The sequence below is a fragment of the Mycteria americana genome, chromosome 1 (assembly GCF_035582795.1).
Source record: "Mycteria americana isolate JAX WOST 10 ecotype Jacksonville Zoo and Gardens chromosome 1, USCA_MyAme_1.0, whole genome shotgun sequence".
Classification (NCBI taxonomy): domain Eukaryota; kingdom Metazoa; phylum Chordata; class Aves; order Ciconiiformes; family Ciconiidae; genus Mycteria; species Mycteria americana.
In genome coordinates, this window is record NC_134365.1 from 117959502 (window position 1) to 117985356 (window position 25855).

At 38.4% G+C, this 25855-nt stretch overlaps 2 protein-coding genes across 8 annotated transcripts; one reads left to right on the forward strand and one right to left on the reverse strand.

Annotated features, from left to right (window-relative positions):
• Nucleotides 1–241: 241 nt before the first annotated feature.
• On the reverse strand, nt 242–4402 carry RWDD2B (RWD domain containing 2B). Of its 4 annotated transcripts, XM_075517120.1 has the most exons (6): nt 3612–3772; nt 3279–3497; nt 3123–3190; nt 2383–2459; nt 2094–2298; nt 242–1384 (listed from the first exon to the last, which is right to left on the reverse strand). In XM_075517120.1, exons 2-6 carry the CDS (start codon nt 3483–3485, stop codon nt 1147–1149), a joined length of 795 nt encoding a protein of 264 aa, XP_075373235.1. In that variant the 5' UTR covers nt 3486–3497; nt 3612–3772; the 3' UTR covers nt 242–1146. The 4 variants fall into 4 exon arrangements, with proteins under 4 accessions (XP_075373235.1, XP_075373226.1, XP_075373207.1 ...); XM_075517111.1 differs by lacking the exon at nt 3612–3772 and adding an exon at nt 4249–4402 and having other exon boundaries at nt 2094–2459; XM_075517092.1 differs by having other exon boundaries at nt 2094–2459.
• USP16 (ubiquitin specific peptidase 16) lies at nt 4015–25322 on the forward strand. 4 transcript variants are annotated; one of them, XM_075517052.1, is made up of 18 exons: nt 4015–4168; nt 6275–6373; nt 9035–9213; nt 9841–9944; nt 12387–12490; nt 14317–14498; nt 15507–15599; nt 16288–16418; nt 16780–16867; nt 17746–17824; nt 18743–18834; nt 19643–19699; nt 20825–20992; nt 21599–22271; nt 22980–23074; nt 24324–24410; nt 24720–24876; nt 24991–25322. In XM_075517052.1, exons 2-18 carry the CDS (start codon nt 6313–6315, stop codon nt 25113–25115), a joined length of 2475 nt encoding a protein of 824 aa, XP_075373167.1. In that variant the 5' UTR covers nt 4015–4168; nt 6275–6312; the 3' UTR covers nt 25116–25322. The 4 variants fall into 4 exon arrangements, with proteins under 4 accessions (XP_075373167.1, XP_075373187.1, XP_075373177.1 ...); XM_075517072.1 differs by having other exon boundaries at nt 14320–14498; XM_075517062.1 differs by lacking the exon at nt 4015–4168 and adding an exon at nt 4495–4723.
• The last annotated feature ends 533 nt before the right edge of the window (nt 25323–25855 follow it).

Genomic DNA, 25855 nt, shown 5'->3' on the forward strand with positions numbered 1-25855 from the left:
CCGACGGATCTTCAAAGGGCAGAGGCTTCAAGCGTACCCTGGGTCCTTTATTAAGACGCGGTACCCTTCCTTGTACACTGACAACGGCTTAGGACTTGGCGAAGATTCAAATAGAGGCAAATCTGCATTTCTCGAATGAAATCGCCGCAAAGTGTCACTAGAAAAGGTGTCCGAGTCCATACCAGACATCTGAGCGTTAGGAATTTTACCGGATCTATGCAGAAGTATTTAATCAACATCAGAAGCAACCAATGTCTGCTTTTTATGACAAGTATGCGATTTACATACACAATCCATAAGCAAAGAAACAAATCAGCGTTCATTGATACAACTTTGTTGAAATCAGACTCAAAACCACAGGCAGCATAACGCACCTTAAATTAGTGGACTGCAAACTTGTAACCTCAGCGGGGTAAGGATCGTTTTACTGGTTTGGAGTGTACTGTAAGGGAGCCCAATCCTTGGTAAGCTTCTGCTTTTACGTGAGTACACAGACTAGACTCCTCGGCTACAGGCGTAGTGCAGCCACCACAGTTCCTCTCTTACCTGCATACGTGCTTTTACCTACAGAAGATTCTGATGCCTTAGAGTAGGCGTATCCTGTTTGCATGAAGGTGGCTTTTGTGAACTTGCTCCCTCCTTTTTTTTTTTTTTTAAATAAAACATTAATCTCATGGCTTAATATACTTTCAGGTAGAAAGTAGAAGAAAAGATTGTTACAAAAAAGTCTTCGTGTAGTGTATGTAAACAGTAACAAATAATGTAAACATCAGATTTCCTCTCCTGAGATATCCACACTTCACTTTTCTCTCTTATTGATATATTCATTCACTGTAACTCCATCTATTCATTCATCCATAATTCTGTAACTGCCCGGTAGGTTATCAAACGTATTTTCTTTCATGGTACTTAGATATGTACCCTAAATGTCCTTAAAACCAGAAAGTGTAATAAAGCATTAATTTAGTCATTTTCATTATTCAGGATTTCACTGAATATTTGTTTTCATTGAAAACTGGATTCATCATATAAACCACAAATTATTAATTCCCTCTCTGATCAACTGTTGCAGAACAGCTAAGGAATTTGTTACCAGGATTAACTTACAAAGATCACCACTTGGACCTGCAGTGATCTTCAACCCCTTCAATGCCCTTCAACACCAAAGTACATTTGAAAAATGTCAGCACATCCTTTTTCTTCTAAAAAATGATATAGCTGCCCCAAATCCATATGATTTCCTCTGGCACCATGTGCATCAAAACATTTTTCTTCCAAAGTGGAGAATTTCCTTTGTTTCTGAATCTCAGCGTGTCCTCCACCTTCCAAAGAAACATCTTCTCTGTGCCGAATGAGAATTCTTTTCCACGTTAATCTTCTTACTCTGAAAGCAATTGGAGAAATATGAATCTATAAAATAAAGACTGTTTTAGAAAATACTATGAAATAGCTATTACCACAGAAGTCAATGAATTCCATTTGTACATATATGTTTACAGAGATAATGGTTCCCTAGCTGGTCATAGAAATACTACTCACATGTAAACACTCCCATAAGCAGGAGTTTGTTTCTTTTTATCTCCCCGGGATTCAAAAACCTTAATGTTATTCCTCACAAAATAATTGACAAAGATGTGGTTCCCATTTCAGTGCTCACTTCTGCCTCGCCTGTGCTAGGAATTCTCATACTCTCATACTCTCTTAGCTGTTACAATCAAACAGCAATGTTCATTTAGTCTGCATCACCCAGAAGTATAAATGATGGGAACAGAATAAAACACAAATGTAAAGCGATATAGCCGCATACATATCCAACACAAGTTGGGTACTGCAGTCCATCGCTATACAACTGAAATACAGAGGAAGGTAAAACAGAAATAAATGTGCACCGTGCGGTACTAGTAGCTTTGATTGCTGTAACCAACAGTACAGTGGATATTCAGAGTTGTAAATACATTATGATAAACACAAATACTTTGTAGACTTTTATAGGTTGGAAGGTGGTTGGATTTCTCACCTTCCGGCCACATATATGACACGGAGCATGTAATACTCTAGCTACTAATGGCATTTAAGTACAAAGAAAAACTAACCTTGACCAAAACTCTTCACAACTACTTTGTAAACCTTCTACACAAACAACACCTGGTTTCCCTGGCATGCAAAATCCTGACAGAGAGAGCTCCTTGGCCCAGTCAATAATATTCTTTCTTTTTTGCTTGTTGTAAATGTGATGACTATAGATCCACAACCGAGTGAACGTGATGTCTGCTGACAGCATGGCATTCGATGTGGTCACTGAGGAGGATGAAAGCTCTTTGTCAATGTAAGCAGCTGCATGGTCTTTAACCCATTCCCTTGCACTCAACATGCAGGGCTCACCACTGCAGTTTTGCATCAAATATGTTTTTAGATCAGAGTTCAGGTGAATCTGCTGAGAACGGCTTAATAATGATGACCTAAAGAAAAAGAAAAATATAAATGCAGTTGTAATATGCTTACAATTTAGCATGTTTTTCAAACAGTTTTACTTCAAGCTGCCAAAAAAGCAGGCCATATCTAGATGGCACGCACTTGCTATTGATACTTAAGTCATATTAGCTATGAAAAGGTCTTAATTGGTATTTAATTGGTGTGCTAACTCTTGAGTTCACATATCTACCAATCTGTAAATCAAAAGCAAGAAAAAGGTACTTGAAAAGTAAGTATGGCGGCTGAACTAATTTCCTGTAATATGCAAGGCTACTTCTTTAAACAGGAATGTTCCAATAAAACATAACAGAAGCCAGGGAGTAACAGCATTTTGATAAGGGAAGAATAAGAGCATTGACTAACTTTTCACTCCTTTAGTTACTGTTAAGCCGTGTCAAAATGGACAACAGTCTCTCTTCTTGAGCATCAGACCTATGAATGATATCTACATATAACCCCTCTGTACAGAAGATGGCAATCCTCCACGCTTTTCCCATTTTTCTCACTTATTTGCTCAGGACACCAGAGAAATCATAACCTCAGAGATTTGTTTTTCTTCAACATTGTTGTCCATTTGGCTTAATTTGACAGTAAACTATCCAAAAAGGACTGCTTTTTCCTATTTATTAGCTGTACTTTTAATGCCATACCTCACAGTAATTTCTGGTAGAACAGTTGGATATTTAAATGGTAAGGCACAGACCATAGAGAATTCCACCTAAAAACAAATGAGCAAATGTTCAGTTCAAGTAAGCCCTAAAATCCCACAAAATAAAAATTAAAATTAAAAAAAGTCTTTACGATACCGTAGAGGCATTAGAGACCTCTGGCTTTACATTCAGTATAAACTGAACTTTTGAAGATGGCATCTCTGCAGACTCATTTTCAACATAGTGCTTTAGTTCTGCTACAGCTAGCTGGTCAGTCACAATAAACTCTTCCTCATAAGGAAACATGCTAGAGAGTAAATCTAATTCCGAAATTTGTGTCTCAGCTTCTTCTCGGTTAGTCATTTCTGTTGTTTCCTAAGCAAAGAAGAAATTAGGGAAGAAAAACAGGGCTTGAATATGGGACTAAGTTCATTAACTACCACCACGTAAATCGTATTACTCCTTATAACCAAGCCCATCAAAACTAACTCATATATGTTGGGCCGTTAGAAGCATGAAGATACTCTGTGACAGTCCATGAGGTCTCCACTGATATTCAGATAGGACAGGGTGTAGCGGTGCGTCACCAAATACATTTCTCTCTCACAGGGCCGCAGCCCCTCTGCTGCTTTGGCGGCCACGGAGGTGGACGTTAGCGCACCCGGGGCGCCTCCACTCCTCCGCCCAGCCAGCCGAGCGCTGCCCTGGCCCTGGCCCCGGCCCCGGCCCCGGCCCCGGCCCCGGCCTGGCCTGTCCCCGGCCCGGCCTGTCCCGTCCCGGGCGCCCACCGGCAGCGGCGGGGGGGGGGGGGGGGGGGGGGGGGGGCAGAGGATGAGGCGCGAGGTGCCCCGCATGCGCTGACACGTCCCCGTTCCCGTCAGCGCCCTCCCCCCGCCGTCTCTTCACGGCCCCACAATGCAACGCGCCGGAAGCTCGCATGGCCGCCGGTGACCCTCGCCCAGCCGCCTGGGGATGAGGTGAAGTTGCCGGGCTGTCCCGAGACGGAGCCATGCGCCACCAAGTTGTTCGCCCCGCGGCACCGGCAGGTGAGGGACGGAAGCCCCCCGGTCCTGCTGTCGCGCTCCTGCCACCGCGGCCGCCCTCCTTCCCCCGCCCCGGGACTCACTTCTCTGGCGCTCCGCAGCCTCCGCTCCGGCCGGGACACCCGCTTTTTCCTATTGGCTGCGGCGCCTGTCAGTGAAGGCGCGGGAGGCGGGCGTGGGCCAATCGGAAGCAGGCGGGGCGGTGCAGCGCGGTGGGGTGCGCGGCGGCGGGGCGAGTGTGCGCGGCGGGGCTGGGGAGCACGTGGGCGGCGCGGCCCAGCCGGCGGGACGGGGTGAGTGGGGCGGTCCGGGGGGTGGCCGGGGGACGAGCCGAGCGCCCAGCCGTTCTGTGCCGAGTCCCGGGGCGCACCTGCTCCCCGCCGCGGCGGACCGTGCCTGCTGCCGTTGGGACAGGGAGCGTCGGCTCCCCGCTGGCGACAGGTGTCCGGCGGAGCCTCTGCGGCCCGGCCTGCAGCCTGGGGCAGGCGCCCGCCGTGCCCCGGTAGTTTCCCAGGCGTGCCTCTGCGGGCATTTTTCCCGGGTCATCGTGCGATGCAGGTGCGCTTTTGGTCGTTTGCAGACCGCTCTTTCTTATTGGGGGGGGGGGGGCACAAAAAAACCCCCCAAACAGTCGTTTTATTGCTTTAGCTGTTGGGCTCTGCAGCGCTTTTCCTCGTATGGGCTGTTCCGTGGAAAAGGCTGGTGAAGAGCCTGTCAGACAAGTCTGTCCAGACACAGCGAGGGTTAAATCAGCAGCTGCATGTGTTCATGCTGTCCTGCCTTCCTGGCGGGAGCAAGGTCAATTTGGGAAGGATTTTAACGGTTTAGATTTGTTCATATAAGATCAAATGTTGTAGCTTTTTGACAAAAAACGTGCAGTAAAGGGAGTTTGTTGGATGAACGGTCGCTTCTTTTTCTGAACAAATCAAATGCTAAGTTGCAAAAGTTGCTAATTCTCCTCTTGATGAAGCGGCTGCCGACCTGTCATTTAACAACTGGGTAGTCTGCCCTAAAAATATGCTTCGAAAAGGTTTTTTCATACAAAAAGTCCTCAGTGGGTATCATGCCTAAACTCTTGCCAGCTTAGTTTCTCTCTGATTCGCTTGGGCTGGCTTCATTTTTCGGCTGCCCCAAGCGGGCAGCTGTTCGCTGTGGCTGGTGTGCTGCAGAGCACAAGCTAAGAAGTGGTTTTGAAAGGACGGATGTTGCAAGTCAGATTTAGTGCTGTGCTCACGTGTTTACGTGAAGGGTGGACAGCAGGGTTTTAGGCCAACCTGCAAAGACTGCATAAGGCTGTAGAGACTCGCTTTTGAACCCTTTTAGCTTGCATGTTTTCATTGTATAGCGTATGTCGATTTTTAAGTTTACCTGATCTTTTTGAATGATCTTTTGTGAGATAAGGCACAGGGCCTTACATGGGCTACAGACTAGAAGTTAAAAACATCCTACCATATGTGCAGTAGCCAACTTTTTGAAGGCAAGCGCTTGGTTTAGGACTCCGTAGTGGTAGATCGCTCTTGTCTAGAAGGGTTTATAGGCATACCACATAACAGACCCCATGTGAATTATTTGCTTGATATGTTGGGAAGGTGATGATAAATCTGCCCCAGTGAAGAAACTGAAAAATCAGAACTCCTATTGTCTGTATATTTTCAAATATGTTAGAGTATTTGCCTGTGTCAGACTTCATCAAAGATACAAGAAATTTGCAGTAAAGAAAACTGAAAGATTATAATTGCAAAAAACTTGAAGATGTAGTTGGGACAAACCCAATTCTTTTTCCCCAAAATCCCTGTGTTATTAGTTAAACTACAAGTCCTGAAGGCTTATAGGATTTTTGATACTTAAGTTTCCCATCTTGTTCTCTTGTGCAGTGCTTTTTATTAAGGTTTTAAATCATGTGGTTTTTATAATTCACACTGTGCTCTTGCCTCTAAAACAGTTACAATTGCTTCATGTTAAAGTATAATTTATGTTCTTTTGAAAATGTCAAATTGAAACAAATTAATTCACCTCAAGGGACATCTTGGCCATAGAAATAACTTACTGTTTAGCAATGAACAAGTAAACCCAAAACTTAGTTTCTAATTTACTATTTTTCTTTGCTAGGTCACTGTTCCATGTAAGAAAAATTACAGACTACAAATATGGGAAAGAAACGCATCAAAGGCAAAACTGCAGAGTCTGATGAGTCTCTGGATATGCTAGGTATGTTTCCTCAGAGAAGTCTGTGGTCCTAATGTTTGTTTTAACCTCAAAGAGGGCTTGAAAACTCATTAATATTAGAAGGCCTTTATGCTAGTCACTGGCTTTGAAGTCTCATTTACAAAGTGTGGGTTTGTGTAATTGAAACTGAAGTCCACCAAGAAACATTAGTGTTGCTACTTTTGTGAGAATGCTAGAAAATAATAATCCTGGCTTGAAAACTGGGATTATTTTCTGGTTTTCAGGGAACTCAGAGACACAAGTCTTTACTGATACACAGATTGTACTGAATCATATAAAATTCCTCAGAATATAAAGGGTTTGTAGAGTCAGCTGCAAAGCTTGTCATGATAGGTTTAAGTAGCATTTTCCTAGTGAAGATGTTGTTGCAGAAGATTCTCGCTTCAGCAAAAAAGATTGTGATTAAAATATTTCTGTGAAACCATTTGCCTTTACACTAGCACCTAACTTAGTACTGGCCCTGGACAGCTCAGCTCTCTAGTCATAGTGCTTTTTCATTAAAACCTCTTTCTCTTCCTTGCCTTCTGTGCCTTTAGAGAAAATCCCAAATTGTTCATGTTACCCTTCTAGCTGGATCTCACCCCTGTGTTGAAATTTAATTTGTCTTGTTTACCCTGGTTACTCTAGCGCTTGTGCTGTGTAGCATTCTCTTCTACCAGGTCACAAATTGTGTCTTGCCTATCTTATTTTCTTGATCACGACTGGGGAAACGAGTTAAGCCATGCTAATTTAGCTGGGGGAGAGAGCACTTACAGTTTTAGCCAAGAGGCTCACTGTGGTGGCCTGTTTATCTTAAATTCAAGTCTACTTTACTTTGGTTTCCTGGTTGTCCTGGTCTTGTGGTAGCTTCTGTCTCCTATGGCTTTTTAGCTTCTTTTGTTGTGTCGTGTCGTCGCCCCCCCCCCAGCCCCGCCCCCCCCCCCCCCCCCCCCCCCCCCCCCCCCCCCCCCCCCCCCCCCCCCCCCCCCCCCCCCGAGTCAAAATCAATGTCTGCTATGACTGTTCCTCGTTTTTCTCCAGAAAAAAAACCAGTTATGGTGCAATTGCTGATGGCATCTCACTTCTTTGGCTAAAAATAGGCTAGATTACCCCAACAAAGTCCTGTAAAGCCACAAATGTAGACTAAGACTGATCATTGTGAATAATTCCACTGTACAGTAGCGGCCAATATGCAAAAGTTTTGTTTAAAAACCGCAATTTTGAAGTTGTAGGTGAAGCTTGTGTTTTTAAAAAAGGCTTAAAGAATGCATCTAGATATCTGTATTTGGTTCTTATTGACTAGCATTTGTACTGTGGTAAAATCCTATAATCTTGGACAGAAACAGGACTGTAGGTACAAAACTTTTCACCTGTTTCAGCTCATGCCAAGAAACTTTTGCTATCTTGAGGCTGTAGTCTTGCATGTGGTCCTCAACAAAGATAGATTCAGAGCCGTTATGCTATCTGAGCAATAAAAATAGTTCTGTAGCAAAGGACTTAAGACAGTTGAATTATGTAAACAGCTATGTGATTATTCTCAATAATAGTTTCACAAAAATGTGATTTTATTTTTTTAACATATTAAGTACATACAGCATTTTTCTTTTAGTATGAGTTTGTTCACTCTGCTTCTCGGCTTTTGAAGTAACTCTTTGTATTGTCAGGTATTTGACCCTGTATTTGCAAATATAGACATTTGTAACTGCAAAGAGTGAAGAATTGTAGGCTAATGATGCTAAATGTCTTAGAAACCTTCACTGTAAAAGAAAAAAAAAGAAAAAATAAAGTGTTTCTCATTTTTTTTATTTGGAAGAACTTGAATCAGTTTGCATATGCATTGTAAGTCAATTGAAATTTCTCTGTACATGACTTAGGCTCTTAGGCTTACAGACAGCTTCTCTTCATGCAAGTGACAGTGTAACCAACAACCTTAAAAAATAAACAAAAAAGAAATAAGATAATTAAACTCCTGATTCTTAGCAACAGATGCCTGTTCTTGGTGTAACCATTATTAGCAGAGTTTGGTGTAACCATTATTAGCAGAGTTTGGTGTAACCATTATTAGCAGAGTTTGGTTAAGTAGGTGGAGTTCACACCAGGCCCAGAAGGTGCAGCTCCAAGTAGGGTGTAGTATTGTAGTGTGAAGTGATAATGGTATAGGTAGGATGACTCTGCCATTCTTTTTTACCATAGTCTGCTGCATAATTTCACTGAGGCAGCTCAGCTGGAAGCATAACCTCCATAATCTCCACTTTTATAGGCCAGCCAGGTGCTGCCTTGGTGACTGGGAACCGTGGCAGTGGGCTGTGGCTGCTCCCTGGGAGGTGTGGGAATCATAACGCTACAATAATAGAAGCCCACAGCCTGGCACAGTAGGTAGGTTTGTATCCAAAGGTTTTGTCAACTCCTCTGACTAGATGTAGATTTGAGTGATACTTTTTTTTTTTTTAGTAATGCAGTAGTTTAGGATGCAGCAACAATATCCCCGGATTGTGAATGGGGGTGACAAAAGGCTTCTTTCTGATACATCTGCTAAATTGTCAATGTTTCTTTGACTCTAGAAAGGCTATCCTAGCTTCTGGATTGCTGCCTGTGTCTTTGAAGCCTAGAGACATTTGCATTTGTTATGATACCTACATCTTTCTTGTGCTTTGTATTTTGTAGAACCTGTGTGCAAGCATATTCGTAAAGGATTGGAACAAGGTCATCTGAAAAAGGCACTGCTGAACGTGGAATGGCATGTTTGTCAGGACTGCAAGGCAGACAATAAGACACAAGGGAAATCTGAGGAGGAGACTGATGAAAGCCCTTCGATATGGTTGTGTCTAAAATGTGGCCATAGGGTATCTCTTGTTTTGTTGTTAATTAATCTCAGTATCTTTCAGTGCCTCATAATATAGTGGAACAAGAGAGCTTCTAATTAAACTCTTATGTTCTCTTTTTTTAAATTTTAAATGTGGTGCTGCATAAATGATTTTATATACTTCAGTGTGATAAAAAATGTCTGCTATGAATTCCAAACAAAGTACTTAGAAGCTTGGCACCAAGGCATTTAGCAGACTTAAGGCTAAAACAGCATCTTGAGGACTTATTTTCCTAGAAAGTCCAAATTATTTTGCTAAGAAAATAAAAATTTCTGCTAACGCTCCTAATTTGTGATTTTTTTACAATAAGCTCTTGTGCTAACATTAGTTTTATTAAACTTAGAACGATGCATACCGAAGAGGTTTTTGGTTTTGTTCTATTTCGTTCTTCAAATGCTCGTTCATTTTTTTTGTTCTTATAGTTATACCTAGTAAGTTACTTCTCTCTGCAGAAGTAAGTGTCTTGAAATAGATACCAATCTGGTCATCCTAATTAGTTAAACATAATTAGTTTTTGTTTTAATCCTTTCTTTATACTCTGACTTTATGTATGTTTCATTGATAGTCAACTGGATTTTCTGACACTTCTGGTTATCAACATTATAGGGCTGTGGCAGAAATTCTGAAGAACAGCATGCTTTAAAGCATTACACAACACCAAGATCAGATCCCCATTGTTTGGTTCTCAGTCTGGACAACTGGAGTGTGTGGTGAGTTTGTCAGGCAAAAGTTATAAGACATAGCTAGAGGGCAACAGAGGCTGGGGTATAATTTGTGTTTTCTTTTCTTTGTGATTTCTGAGACTTTTATAAAGCAGAAATTTATAAAGCATTTCCACACACAAAATTCCCAGCAGTCTTTGCAATTTGCTGAGTAAATATTACTTGTTAAATTTATAGCTAGAAAATGTTCATAATTGAAGTTGAAATTGACCAACTAGTAAATGCTGTTGACTTCATATTTTACTGCTTTTACTTGGTCAGAATACTGACATGTAGAAATCTATGTCATTATGTAGCTCTAAATCTTAAATTTCAGCCTTGGGAGAAGCTACTTTCTGATGCACATTTAGTGACAAACTTAATTACTTTTATTTTCCCAATAAATATGACTTCTTAATACCATATGTATAGTTAAGAAGCACAACTATAGAATTACAAGATGCTACTGGATCAATCAATACAAATTCCATCTCTCTGGTAGTATTTCCTTCTCTTAAAAGGAATTCTTCTGAAAGGAATATTCTTAAAAGGAATAGCACGTTACTATATACGGGGGAACCTTAATTTTCCAAACTGTGCCATATGGAAATACTGTGCCTTACATAAAGAGTTTTCATTTTGCTTTGTAGCCTTTTTTTAAACTTATTATTTGTCATTATGTTAATTTTATATAATATTATCTCTTTACTTGATAGTATTTAACACTCTTATATGCAATGATCAATATTTTTATTGAACTCTAGAATGGAAATGAATGTTAGTAACATATTGCTAATTCACAAAAATCAGTTCACTAGTTCATTTAAGTTTTAAAATTATTATTTTAAAGGGCTTTATTTTCTCTGCTCTAAAACTTGCATAGTTTTTAAATCAAAGTACTTGTGAATGAGAGGAAGTTGTCTAAGCAAGATACTTTGCTTCCTTTAGAATTTCTTGGTTATACAAACTTGCACAAGAAGTTATTCAGAGACTGATATATTGGGTATAAATTATGGTTATAAATCAAACCTACAATCAAGAACTGTATTTCACAGTGGACTTAGTACATAAAAGCAAAAGCCAGAAGCCTTTTTGATCAGAATTTATTAATGCTATGAATGTATGAATAAATCTCTCTATAGTGTGGATGCATATGTGGTTGAAATTGGACTTGAACAGTACCTGTAAATGGTTAAAAGAAAAGGTTTTGAACATGGAGAGAAAGAGGAGAGTTCTAGTAATTCATTATGTCCTGCTCTTCTGGGGTTACAAGAAGTGCCATTGTACTTATTTTCAGTACTGGTATGACTTACCAGTTGGATCTACTTAATGTTTTTACCCCACTGGTCAAACAGCCATTGTTGAAAAAACTTCTTTCCAATCCCTTGATTCCTTCAAGGCTTCTTATAAATTTTTGATGGATGAAAGGTTATGATGTTAAAAATTGCCCATGGAAGTAACGATCATTTGTTATTCCAGGAGTGGGAATGCCTATTTTTATAATTAACCAAACAGACACTAAATACATACTCAGGGATCCAGCCAGTCTTTTCAATGAGGCCTGAAGAAATGTGAAAATTGCAGCTAATTCCAGGGATGCTAGAGACTTAGGGAAGCGCTTTGCTGCAGACTTCCACTGCTTTTAGTATCAGAAAATAGAGTCTGACTTATGGTAATCCTGAAATCCGCTAAATGCATTTGTGCCTAAGAACTGTAATTGGTGTGTTTCAAAGTGCAGAAGTATTTGCATTCTGTTCAATACCTTTTGTCACCTCTTCAAAGAGTTGATTGGGCAGAACTACAAAATCGGTACATACAACTCTCCATCTGCTGTATGTGTTCTGGTAGAATTTTACTCTTACTTGAGCCTTTGTCACTGCAGCTTCTCTCACAATTTTGTTTAAAACAGATTGGTGGCCTAACCACGCACTTCTTTGCTCATACAGAGACAAATAGATTTATATCAGCAACAGAAGAGCAAATAAAAGCATGCAGGACTAACGGAGGACAGTGATCTGTTTCTTATCCAATTTATATATAACGAAGTACTTGCTTGGCTAGAATACTCAGAATATTTTTCCTTGCCATAACATTCGTAAGTCATTTCCTTTGGGACTTGATATCTTAGTTTCTTGATTTTTGGCAAAATTTTCCCTGCATTTATTTTTCTTGCAGACTGGGTTTCTAAGCACATCTTTTAAGGGTCTAATTTATATTTATAAATTGCAACCTCCGGTCACTGAAATAATTTAGGAAAGATAATTTTAAAACTTATATTTTCTTGATCAGAAATAGATTGAACTCTTCTCTAAGACTTCTAAATCTTAAAATAAATCTTGTAATTTTATAATTGTGTAATGAATTGCATCAAACAAGCAAATAGCGTAGGATTTTTAAACAATAGAAAAAAAATAGGATTAATTGTTTTTCTTTGCGGGGGGGCGGAGACAGGTGCTACATATGCGATAATGAAGTCCCATATAATACGTCAACCCGATTGGGTCAGACTGTGGATTATGTTAGAAAACAAGTTTGTACTGACTCATCGCGTACAGGTAAGTAACTATAGTATACATAGAGTAAATCAGAAAGTCTCTTAAATGTAGGAGACAGTACTGTAAATCAGTAATGTATACTAAATTAGATTTAACTTTTGAAGCACTTTATGGTAAACTAAAAAGCTAATTTCTTCCTTTTTTTTTTTTTCTTTGTCAGAATTCTGATAGCATAAGTAACATCCTAGCCCGTGGACCTAATTGGACCAGGATTTTGCTCAGTGTCCCCTAAACTTTTACAGACCAGAAATATAGGAATAGAAGGAAAAAAATACAATTTTACTGTAACCTTTTTTTAAAAATATGACGTTCAGTTGTTCTGTGAGTAAGGAATTGACTTTCAGTACTTAGAAGTGCTGTGTTTATTAATCAGTATTGCTCAGTCTGTCTTGAGATCTGAAGGAAAATTGTCATTGCTTAAGGATAATTTGATTTGATTTTTTAAAAGTATTTTTGTAGATACTTGTGAATGTATCAGCTGGAATGACTAAGTCTCCAGCTGTTGCAGCACATTTCCTAATGGAAGGAGTACACAAGAGGATTTGTCTGCTGTCACTTAGTATAGGTAGCTGCAGTGCATTCAGAACTCTCTAAAATAACGTGTTCAGCCTCCAGTCTATCTGCAAACGTGGTTGTTTAAAAGGAGGCAAACCCTGCCCTGGTTTCCACAATGGTAAAACTGTTTTTGTACAAGGCATTTCCACTAGAAAACTAAGAAAATTTGCACATCAAAATAAATGCTATAACTCATGGCTATCAAAAATTCCAACACCATCCTACATTTGGGTGAAATCATAGCCCCCTTGGGAAGTAGATCACAACCATCCAGCAGTGCCAAGTGGCTGTCTCTGAGTATTTTGTTCAGGAAGCAGCTGAGGCTTTCCCACAAGGACCAGAATCTTTTAGTGGTTTTAGTCAGTCTTTCCCAGATACATAGTTTTTCTACATCTAATGTTTGAGCTTCATATTGGTTGCCAGAATTTTCTTCTCAGGTTTGAACTGGAAAATGGATGACTACCTGGGTGCAGTTGTTGTCTGTTTCAGGTGTTCCATCTGTTGTCCGTCTGCAAAGATTGTATTGCCTGGTTTCCTTGCTTTCTCTGAGCTGGCATTACTTTAAAATAAAGTTAATCTTGGCTCACAGTCCTATTTATCAGAAACCTTATCAATAGTAGACTGCCAAACTGGCAGAACCAGTGTGGGTGTTATTCTGGAAATTACTTGGAATTCCCATGTAGTTTTATTAAAGAGGTCATTGAAATTTTGAGCTATACACCAAAGTAATTTTTGGGAAAATATCTTTAATGTGTCTTGAAAAATATAAACCTTCCAGTTGCATCTGTTTAGGTTCATGAAATGAACATGAGAATGCTTGGACAGTGGGAGGCCTGTGCATTTCATTTCAGACAATAGTGCCATGTCAAGAGGGATGTTATCTCAGATGCAATCTTGTTGGATGTTGTATAAAGCCCTAACATAGGTGATTTTGCAACAGGAATGAAATTTCAGATAACACATGCAGAGTTTCAGAGGTTGTTGGCATGAATGGCTTGTGGGCCAAGTGGCATGTTAAAATGGTATGCTGATCTGAAATGGCATTTCAGGGATTTCTTGATTTTTTTTTTTTTGTTTGTTTCTTTTTTAACTCCTGTTACCTAGACGGTTTAAGAATCTAAACCAGTAGTGTTACATTTATACAATTACAGAATTAATTATCATATGTTTAAGTTTTAAACATTGTAGATTGCTGCTGCCTATAATAACTTTTTCCTAGCCCATTTGCTGTTACTGGGTTAATATGTGGTATGTTTTTATTATTATTTCAGTAGAAAAACAACAAGAGAACAAAGAATATGAAAATAAAAAAGTAGAAAAAGACAGCAAAAATGAGCAAGAAAAAGAAGCCTCGCTTAAAGAGGAGAATTCTCATTCAAGTACGAACTTGGAAGTGACTGTGAAAGGACTTAGTAACTTGGGGAATACATGTTTCTTTAATGCAGTGATGCAGGTATGGTAGTTATTGCTGCTCTTAAAAATTTTTTTGAATAGCAAGAGGGGGAAAAAAAAAAAAACCCAAACAACAAAAAACCACACAACCCACAGCAAGCCCACCCCCAATATTGTACAATGACATAATTAGAATGTGATTTTTATCTGCCAAGAATGATGGGTTCATTCTAAAAATAGTGTGTTGTCCCAGAGAAATATGAAGAAATGGAGCTGCAGGTTCAGACTTGCTCTAAGGGAAGATACAACAAACTGCCCTATCTTTGAGGGACAGCATCTTTCACTGACACAGATTAAGCATGCCAACTTCCTAGTTTAGTAAAAAAAAAAAAAGTCTGGCACATCACCCTTGCTGACCTCTTAGAATATGAGAGATTAATACCCAAAGACCGTGGGTGTTTACTGAAACAAAAATGTTTTTCTCAGCAACAGGAAAACAAATACAAGTAAATATTAACAGGATGAGCATATTGCATTGCTATCTTGTTGTCTTGCTCAGCTAAGAAGTGTTTGGATAGAATAAACTTGCTCTTTCATGTGTATTAAAACTTGCACGTAATCTTGTACTCTTTGGCTCTTGATACTGAAGCTTTACTCAAAATTCCCACTGTACTTGCAGGTGTTAGTAAACCATTTGATTTTTGTTTTAAACATGTTTTAAACCAAGCAAATATGCGCACTGCATTTTACTTTTTGATTTTAGAAACAGACACTAGTAAATAGACTGTCAAAAGATCAGTCTGTAGAAGAATAGTACATTTATGGTTTCTACAATCTAAAGTAATATATATAGAGGGCACTTGGAAGTCCCATTAGCTGTACGGAATGTACCTTTAACTGTTAAACACTATTAGAATTTCCAGAATGGTAGTTACCACTCTTGTTCTGTGTTTGGGAAAAATAAATTTCTGCTAATCTGGCTGCTACAAATTCCATGACTAGTGGAACCCAGCTGCCCTTCCTCTTGTTCCCTAGTTACCAATCTTTTTCTTTCTTTTATGTTCTGCAGAATTTATCACAAACTCCAGTCCTGAGGGAGCTGCTTAAAGAAGCTAAAATGCCTGGCACAACAGTTAAAATTGAGTCACCTGAGTTATCCACGGTATATATGCTTCGACCTCCATAGTTTCTCCCCACCCTTCCAATCTGTTAAAGAAACAAACAATACTCATCTCTGGATTTTAAAGCTGTTTCAGCTAACTACTAACAAGATAAAGATGTAAAATCAGTGGGAACTTCACCATTGACTTCCATAAAGCTGCTTCTGAAGTCAGCAGAGGTCTTTCATTCAAAGTGAAAGAGCAGTGATTCAATACTCTTAAGTATTAGTTGTCACCAAAGGAGTACTTACATTATGATTAAGTTATTTAAAAGATGAAAATGTGTAACTTCTGCTAGTGTCACTTGTCTAAATGCAAAATAGGAAACTAGAGGATGTCTGCAGCGCTAACTTAAATAACGCACCTGCCATTACAGTTAGGGATTTGGATGGGAAAGGAAGGTTATGTGTTTTAAGAAATTGTATTTTTTTCTTAATAGAGCAAGAAATCCAGAGTTACAACTAAGCAATAAATAATTAATGATTCTTAGCCCAGTGTTTTGGTATCATCTCATGAGAAACCATGTGTTGATTGGTTTTGTCAGGTTCGTTTATTGTAATTTTGAAATTTTGTGTATTCTAATTTATAATAATGTTTTCAAGAACTGAAGTGGTTAGATAAGGAAAAACTTACTCCAGAAGGATCTGTCACCAAATTAAGGCAAAACAACTTTGTTTTTGTTTAAAACAGGAACCTCAGCTGATAAAACTAGATCAGCCAGGTCCTTTGACATTAGCCATGTATCAGTTCCTGACAGAAATGCAAGAGACAAAAAAAGGGGTAGTCACTCCTAAGGAACTTTTTGCTCAGGTTTGTAAAAAGTGAGTATCTGTACAACTGCATGTCATAGTGAGTATGAAAAACGTTTGTTAGTTGTTTAAAAAGAAGGTCAGTTTTCTCCCTATTTTTGTCTTGAGCTCACATCACAGCATATAAAATTTGTATAATACTTAAAAAGTTTTGAAAGAAGATAAAGAGCAAAATATAAATGAAGTAAAATGAAAGTTATTCAGTGACATATTCTGATTAGCTAGCTTCATATTTTTAGAAAATACCATATGTAGACACTTGTTGCTTTTATATACATACGTGCTTGAGACTTTGTCCTTTTGTGTCTGGTATGAATTGTTTTTACTTTGGCTAAGTTCAGTTACACTTTACAATTACTGTTTCATTTAACAGAGCAATACGATTTAAAGGTTATCAGCAGCAAGACAGTCATGAATTACTTCGCTACTTACTTGATGGAATGAGAGCAGAAGAAATCCAAGTGAGTGCTAATTTCATAGTTGTGCATACCTTTCTTCTTCATACCCCAGACCAAGACTTTTTCCTCTGCTGAGGGGAGAAAGAACATTGCCTCTGAGATAAGTCAACCTCTGTAGAGTGGTTTGTGCTGCCCATAGCACTTACTTGAAGCAGATTAGCAACAGAGCTGTAGAACTGGGCAGCCTCTGAGCAGTGGGGTTGTGAAGGAGCAACCACAGGTATTACTATTTTCATTTAACAAAACTATTCAAAGAAAGAAGTTTGTTTGTGGCCTGTATCTCTTACATATATTGCACGCATTGTTTAGGTTTCTAAGGTAATGATATTTTCTGCCTTCTTGGAAAGCAGTGTACTGATTATTCTCTATGCTCTTCTAATGAAATCAAGTAGAAAAGTTCAGTTTTGCTTGCTCTTTGGTTAATTCAGCATTTCTAATATAAATGTCTGTTGTCCTTCAGAAATAGATTGACTTGTCCAAAGCTTCTACAGAAAAAGTGGGTTTGGAGTATGTGTAGTCAACCTAAAGAATGTTCTTTTGTCTTAATTTCTGAAATGCCTGAAAGTTCACTTGTGGAAATTCCTTTTTTTTTTTTTTTTTTTTTTTTTTTGCCAGTTTTAGTTTGGGAATATTTCATCCTTAGACTGATTTTCTTACATACTAATTGCAACATTACAGTTGCAAGCTTGTTTCTCAGTTGGTTATTGTTTTAATATCTGCAGGAATATTTTGTGTCCCTACAGGCAGTTGTGTTGTTTGTATTGATTCTCTTAATTGGTGAAGATTAAACTTTTTTCTCCACGTGAAACATTGTAAAATGAACTAGTTAACTGCATTAGTTTAGGAAATTTTACAGTGTGTATTTGTTTTGAAAATTTCAGCAAATAAGTGTTGGAATCCTGAAGGCGCTGACTGACTCTAACAAACAAAATGAAGAAGAACTTAAAAAGAAAATTAAAGGTAAAATACACGTTACTGATGTTGTGATAATTTGATATCTTCTGTTTCATTGAAGTATGGAAAACAACACTAATAGTATCAACTAAAAGATATATGTTTAATTGTACAACTTTATGCCATCTCTTGAATATGTGTGTATCTAGAATATAAGGTTCAATAGTGTTAGTCTATTTATTTAAATGTCTTACTGAACTTGGTGGTGTTTCCTTCTGACCAGTGTAAGAGAGAGTTGATTCTATAGACATTATACATTAAAATATGTTTGGGTAGTATTTAATCATTCAAATATTATGTAAGAAATTAAAATATTAGTACATGAATGTAATGATTTATTCAGTCCTAATAGTCCATTGTTACTTAACAGTGGTATTAAAAAAAAACAAACCAAACAACCAAAACCAAACAGTGAACAGAAGAATTTTTAAACTTTTCAACATGACTTAGATCAGAAGATGAAGAGCAAGTTTAAATTCAGACTATGTGCTACACTGAAAATATAACTTGAGGAAATTGGTTTTGTTTGTAGGTCACCTATACAGACAAAAGTTGGTGCTTGTTTTTTAGGTTCAGACAGTTGTTTGAGTTAAGTCCTGAGAGAAAACAGGAACTCTTACTGGGATGCAGAACTTCTGAGAAAATAGAGAAATGCATTTGAGTTGAGAAAGTGGTAAAGGTGTTGGCTTAGTCAAACTGTCTTCTGCAAATGTTTTTTTGCCTCCATTCCTTTGATACATGAAAGGATCTTAATTTAAGAATCTTGCTGTACTTCCTGAGGAAGCTAGAACAGGCTACCACGTTCCATCATACGTCTTGCATACTGTATTATCTTTTTTGTATATGGTATGCCATAACTAAATTGGTTGCTAGTGTATTGTATGTAATATTATTAACTTTACTATATACTTTTTCAATTCTCAGAATATGAAAAGAAAAAGGGAATACAAAGTTTTGTAGATCGAATCTTTGGTGGAGAACTAACCAGTACGATTATGTGTGAGGAATGCAGAACTGTAAGTAAACTGCCTGCTTTGAATAGCCTAGAGTATAATTTTATGTAATCTGCAGGAGAACCCCAGAGTAACTATATGTAGAAATAAGTGAAATTGGAGAGGTTTGCTTCAGTTAATACACTTCTAAGAGTTAACTAGCTGCATGCTTTTCAAAGAGGCGCATGGTTTGGCTGGAATCTTTCTTCCCTTGTGTTATAAAGTAAATCTTTCAGTCCCTTTCAAAAGACTTGCAGAAAAAGAGGTCAGCAACAGCAAGCTGCCTTTGCCAGAAGAATTCACTCTCAGATTCCTGGTATACACCTTCCAGTGGTACAAATTGTAGAGTGGATGAATTGTTCTGGTACCAGCAGTATGCTGCCAGGGGCCCTTTCCTTTTTCATCAGACGATTAGGTCTCTCCCTTTCCCACACTGGAATGATTGTGGGATTGCCAGAAAGCAACAAGGCACTATTGGGATAATGCATCCTGAGAATGAAGTAATTCAGGGTATTAGTGAGTGGGCTAGATTAATGTCACGACACATTGCAGATACCAATCTCATAGGCCCTAAGTTGGGTTCTCACATTCCAGGCCACTAGAAAATGGAAATTTGTAAAAGTATTTCTTGGGTATTTCTGTGGTCATATGACTGCTAGATTTTGGTCATGGGTAGCTGTTTGCGAAGGTAGATTAGCTGTGTTTTCTGTTTGTATGCACAAGTGAAAGCATGCATTGAATGCAAACAAGGCTACATACAAATAAGCCTATTGACAGCAAGCCAGCCACTTCCAAGCAATATTGAATTGGACTCTTAAATATTCATTTAAAGGTATCCTTGGTCCATGAGTCTTTCCTTGATTTGTCGCTTCCTGTACTAGATGATCAGGTAAGAAATTGTACGTGCTTGCTTTTTGGCTTAGTTTTTGTTTGCTTATATGAAAACACCTTTATATATGATCATTAGGGAATGAATTTATTTGTCCAAAAAGATAGAGAATAAGATTTTCATGAGTCATTCCTGTAAACTGCGGCTCATTAGTTGTCTCTGGAAAATCACTGATAGTCTGTTGGTGATGTTGCTGCTTTGTCAGTTAATGTTTCTATTCCCTAAGCCAATATCTACATTAATCTAGTATGTTCCAATGTTGTGTCACTATTGTAGAAGACTGAGTTGCAAAGAACAATGTTTCCCAATTCATCTTCACTGTTGTAAAACTGAACTAAATTGTATGGCAGTGATGGGTGCCTACTGGTTGCTTGAATGCTTTATTTATTTACTTATTTTTACTTTTTTTCATCCATTTTTCTTCACTGAGTGCAAGAATACCCCTCATAATATTCAGGTTATTTGAATAAAGTTAAGAAACATTGGTAGGATAGTATGTGAATACATATTTGATCAATATTGATTTATTTGATCGATCTCTAGACACTCAAAATACTTGATTTGCTTTGTGTTTCATATTGATAATCTGTATATGTAGTATTTCAGATTTATTATGTAGCACTGCCCACACAAAAGCTAATGAGTAAGTACTGAAATGAAACCCCCTCAGCCAAAGGGATCGTATGTCTTCTGCAGCAAACAAATTTCACTTTAGCAGAAGCAAACAAAATCTGTGGCAAGCACTTCAACTCAAAATGTCTTTGCTTGTGTAAAATGTTACTCTTCAGTGCATTTAATGTGGTTTACATCTGTTAGAGCCAAAGGTGATGTTGCCCTTTTTACAGGTTCAGAATTTGGCCCTTGATAGCCTTAGTTTTTCATACTGTTTCATTCTGCAAGTCATTGTTTCACATGGACTCCCTCTGGAGTGAGGCACCCCTTTTGTAAACATTAGGGTGGCATAAATGAGTCAGTTGTATGTTATAGTCACTAAAATGTTATATCTTGAGCTGAAAATCCAGATAACATCTCATCCCTGCAGTTTTCTTTGGAATACTATTTTGTTATTCAGGACAGTAACATCTCTACTTCTGTGGTTGTTTTGTGGCTTTTTGCTTTTTGTAGAAAGTAAAAATTACACATGAGAGAAACATTAAAAAAACCAAAGAAAAGGAATCTGAAGATGAAGAGGATAAAAACAGTGACTGTTACCTTAAGCAGAGAGATGAGCCCCCTGGTACAAGTAAGCACCTTCAGAAAAAAGCAAAGAAACAGGCCAAAAAACAAGCTAAGGTTGGTTTCGACAAGTATTTCACTTTTATTAATGAAGTGCTTGCAACTTCTGGTAAAACAAATTCTTTTTGCTTCCTCGGTTTAGATGGAGGAGAAGGAGACAGCTTAGAATTTCTCCTCGCTCAAATGCACAACTGAAAAGACCAATTGTATCTACGTCTTTGCTATTAAGAAGTTACATGTTCTGTTAAGAGTTGCTGTGCTAGGAATAAGCTAATATCCAGAGGAATGTGGAATTTATGTTGCCTGTCTGAAGTAGCATTAATTTGTATCAGACAGCTGTTCTCCAGTCACTGATTGCAAGAATATTCACAAAACTTTAGAATACAGACATAAGAAAGGATTGGGAAGATAAAGGGAATCATTAGTTGTATTTTGAAGATACTGTGTAACAAGGAGCAGTGGGAACTATATGAGTGAGGATAAACTCGGTATTGGTTGAATTGATCATCTCTGATCATTACATCATAGATTATTTGCCCCCCTCCCTCCCCCCCGCCCTTTGCAGCTCTGGCATGCTACAAAAATTTTGATAAATGGTAAGAAATGCTAAATATAACTTAAACTTGCTCCATTTTTTGTTTTCTTATGTATTCCAATTCACAGAGCCAGCGCCGCCAGCAAAAACTTCAAGGAAAGGTGCTTCACTTGACAGATATCTGTGTAACTGAACAGTCAGAAAAAGATGTCGAGTATAACCAAGAATTAGAGGCAGAAATTAACTCTGAAACTCCTAATATGAAGGAAGAAGAGGAATCATCAAATGATTGCAAAGATCACTGCTTAACTCAGAAAGACTTGAGTATACAGGGAAATGCTACAGAAGTTCAGAGCATGCATGAAAATACAGGAAAGCCAGAAGAAGAGTGTGTAGAAAATGAGTGTCTTGTGGATCTCCCTATGGAAGGCTTAGATTTTCCTATAACGTTTGTCAATGGCCTTGACAACCTGTCTCTGAAAGATGAAGATGATGACAATGAAGATGAGGAAGAGCTTGCTACTGACTTTTCAAAACTACACTTGGGTGCCAATGCTGAACCTGATACGAGTATCTTAGATGACCTTCAAACTGTTCCCATCAAGACATGTGAAGTATCGACTGAAGATCCAGAAACAGCATTTTGTACTCTTGCAAACAGGGAAGATCTGAACCCAGAAGAAGGTTCAATCTATCACTGCTTGTATCAATTTACCCGTAATGAAAAACTTACTGAGACCAATAAACTACTCTGTGATGTATGTACACAAAGACATTATGGACCAAAGAAGAACATAAAAAGTATGGCAAATGACCTTTTAAAAGAAAACTTAAATATGTCCTTATCTGCTGCTTGGGTGGGTGAGGTGGGAATGTCCCTAAAGTGGTATTTGTATAACTTTAACTTGGATAAGTTGAACTAGTATTCAGTGGGTAGGTTGTGAGAACCTCTTTCACACAGCTTAATACAAGTAAGGTCTTAATTGAGCAGAATAGGCTCACAAGCTTGGGTACAGAATATAGCAGGACTGAAAAAGAAGAGTGAGCAAAGGGGAGTGGGTTTGGGTTTGGGGGGAGGGAAGGGGCATTTCAATCTAAAAATCCGTTATGTGGATGAATGTAGAGAGCAGCTATTTCGCAGGTGACTTTTCTGTTCTTTCCTCAAATGTGAAACTTCTGCTGTGACAGTCATAGGGAAATCATGTTGGTGTTTGCTCAAAAGGCCAGTAAAAGCCGCATGCAATTTCTGATTATGAGAGTTGTAGAGAACGAGCAGGAATTCATCCTGCTTGTGCTGACGCTGCTCAGACATGGTGTGAGCGGTTACTTTTGTGATATGGGATCTGCAAGATGGCAGCTGTTGTACAGTTCATCAAGTTAAAGGGGAATGTTCAGTTTCTCAGTTGTTGTAGTAGATGACATTATGACGGTCTAAACAGTGAAAATAAAGAAATTCTTGCTGTAATGTTTGTTTAGATGTTAATCATTGGTGGTTTTTCTTTTCTGCAGGTGAAAAGAAGTATGTTTATACTAATGCCAAAAAGCAGATGCTAATCTCTCTTGCTCCTCCAATTTTAACTCTTCACTTAAAGAGGTTTCAGCAGGTAAGTAGCAGGCTGATATTGCAAAAATGTGTATGTATATAGTATCAGTTTAATATGAATATATGTGCATAGTACTAGCTTAACTTAAAACTAATGTTAGCATATTTTTGTTTCCTACAAGACTGTTTTGTTTTAGTTTTTTTTCTGAGGTTTGGAAGGCATTGGTGTGTAGCGTTGGTTTTTGTGGTCTTTGAGGAGTTGGGGTGTGTTTTCCTGAAAGGATATTCCATTAGTTACCTGGAAAACACTGTTTTGTGAGCTGATTTGCAATATATTCCCTCACTATTGTTACTGCTTACGATATTAAGCAGTATCTTAGCATTAATTGTTTCCTGCTACTACAGCAGTTCATGGTCTCTTCCATTTCAGTGCAGATAGAATAGGATCCCTTACTAAATGAATGTAACAAATAGGTCAGTAGAATTGGAAAAGAGAGAATTCCATGCCTTACTGAGGTCGGGGTGGGGGGAAGGGGGAAAAGGGATGAATGGAAAGCGGTGCTTTCCATTCTATAAATAAGACTTCAGTCTTATTTATAGATACCGAAGTAAAGTGGCTTACCTTTTTTCCAAGTTGTAGGAAAAATTTTAATTCAGGGCTTTAGCTTTTCAAGAAAGAGGAAAGGAATGGGGGTGGGAGACAGTATTGCCTCTTCTAAATTTAAAGCTGTTCAGTATTTTGGTTAAAATACTTGAAAAATAAGGGAGGTGACTTTAAGTAGATGAAAAGCAGTTCCACAGAGAAAATGGAAATGTGTAGCCTATTCCAAAAGACTGTAACATGATTAAGGAAATTACATTTGTCATCATCTCCTTTTTGTTTTTCCAGTGTGATACTGGAAGATTATTTAAATAAGGTGGGAGTAGAAGTTACATCAGTTTTGACGATATAAAATCAGATCCTCAGGCATACTACAGTATCTGAGAAGCAAGAGATGTCCTCATAGCTACATAAGTACATTAGAGCTGATTCTTTTTCCACTTTTGCTACCATTAAGTTACCATAAGAGTGAGTTAGAGTTGTCTTAACTTGTGCTCCAGTGCAGCATGTGGGGGCAAGGAGGTAATGCTGGAAATCCTTGGGCATTGGAGAAAAATGAACAAACAACATTGCTTTTTCCCAATTTTGTGTAATGTAAAACTAATTTTGTATTGTTGAAACTTTGACCTGAAACATTTAGTAACTAAGCATGGGCTTAATGTGCTACTCTGTAACATTATGGGGTTTTCCTCTACTTTGTCTGTTTAAGGCTGGATTTAATCTACGGAAGGTTAACAGGCATATCAAGTTTCCAGAAGTGATAGACTTGGCTCCTTTCTGTACAGTTAAATGTAAAGTAAGTGCGGAAAACAATCAGATTCTCCTTTATCACATTCTAATGTGCTTTGATTCTAGCTGCTTAGCAGACCCTTTGTAGAATGCTTGTCAAGCTTCAGTTATTTTGTGTGATAATACAGGATAACTTACAAGTGCAACTTGTACTTGAGTCAGTGTACTTCAGCTGATCATAGCTGCTTGCATGAAATCTGTAATGACCAGCTTCCCTTTCATCAGCAAACAAAGCAAAGCAAAGTCAAGAGTTTACATTCTCGCCTTGTTTAAAACCCAGTACCTGACTGACATACCTAAACTTTTGCTTTTGTAGAATGTGGCTGAAGGGAATACAAAAGTACTGTACTCTCTCTATGGAGTTGTTGAACATAGTGGAACAATGAGGTCTGGGCACTACACTGCTTATGCTAAAATGAGAAGTATGAACAACCATCTCTCTGATCTTGTCCTTCGAGGACAATCTCCTCAAGGTAAATAATTAGAAATATTTTACAGATTATTTCTTACTGAAGAACAGTAACAGGGTTGGTTGATTGCTTCAATTCTTTGTAATAACTTTTACTCCTAAATTCTTCCTTTCACAGCTTTAGAAACTGAACCAGTAAAAGGACAGTGGTTCCACATCAGTGATACCCATGTACAAGCCGTGTCTGCATCAAAAGTGCTGAGCTCGCAAGCCTATCTCCTGTTCTATGAGCGACTGCTGTAACTCACCCGAGAAGCCTTCTTGTATGTGCAGCCATCTTCAAGTGGTCTGAAAGAAGGCAGAGACTTGCAAATCATGTTGTTAAATGTTGGAGCTACTGTATGCAACTGCAGGAATATACTTTATGCTTCTTAGACACACTGACAAATGGTTAACTTATACTTTTTCCAGTGTTTTCACTACTTTTAAAGAAAAGTTTTTTCAAAATTACAGCTTTGAGCTTCTATTGAGTAATTTGTGTGTTGGCACAGACAAGCAACCACTACTTTTAGTTTCCTACAAGTGCTACACTTCTTAGTCAGCAACTCTTTCACTTTTTAAAGGGACCAGCTATAATTTTGAACAACTATAGTTATCTCAGATGTCATCTGTTCCATGTGTATTTTAGGACTGGGTTCCAAGCATAAGAAGCTGTTTCTTCCTACACATCTTAAAGCTGAGCCAAATTCAGCATCAGCTCTCTTTCCACTGTTGGTTTCTGTCCAACAGAGGAGCCCTCAGTTTGCAAACTCTCTAGGAATTCTTTCACATGGGAACCTTATGCTGGTATTTTGGCAAGGCTGGGTGCTCAGATATCTCTCTTTTTTGCTACAGGCCCTCCAGCTTAGCCTTTCTACACTGGAGGGGTAAGAAAACTAGTCCTGCAGTGACTTGTAACTTTAAAGCTCTCTTCTCCCCAGGCTAGGCTTCACATAAATAAAATCTTGGCTCTTCTATGCTAGAGCAGCAGCTGCTTATGTTCA

What these genes read in the sequence shown, in the direction of transcription:
- RWDD2B (XM_075517111.1), bottom strand. Translation starts at nt 3,485, where the DNA reads ATGACTAACCGAGAAGAAGCTGAGACACAAATTTCGGAATTAGATTTA. An exon ending in AGGTCTCTAATGCCTCTACG is followed by an intron (nt 3,191 to 3,278) that starts GTATCGTAAAGA and finishes ATTTGTTTTTAG; the next exon opens with GTGGAATTCTCTATGGTCTG. An exon ending in CTACCAGAAATTACTGTGAG is followed by an intron (nt 2,460 to 3,122) that starts GTATGGCATTAA and finishes CTTTTTCTTTAG; the next exon opens with GTCATCATTATTAAGCCGTT.
- USP16 (XM_075517052.1), top strand. Translation starts at nt 6,313, where the DNA reads ATGGGAAAGAAACGCATCAAAGGCAAAACTGCAGAGTCTGATGAGTCT. An exon ending in TACTGACTCATCGCGTACAG is followed by an intron (nt 12,491 to 14,316) that starts GTAAGTAACTAT and finishes TTATTATTTCAG; the next exon opens with TAGAAAAACAACAAGAGAAC. An exon ending in ACCAAAGAAGAACATAAAAA is followed by an intron (nt 22,272 to 22,979) that starts GTATGGCAAATG and finishes TCTTTTCTGCAG; the next exon opens with GTGAAAAGAAGTATGTTTAT.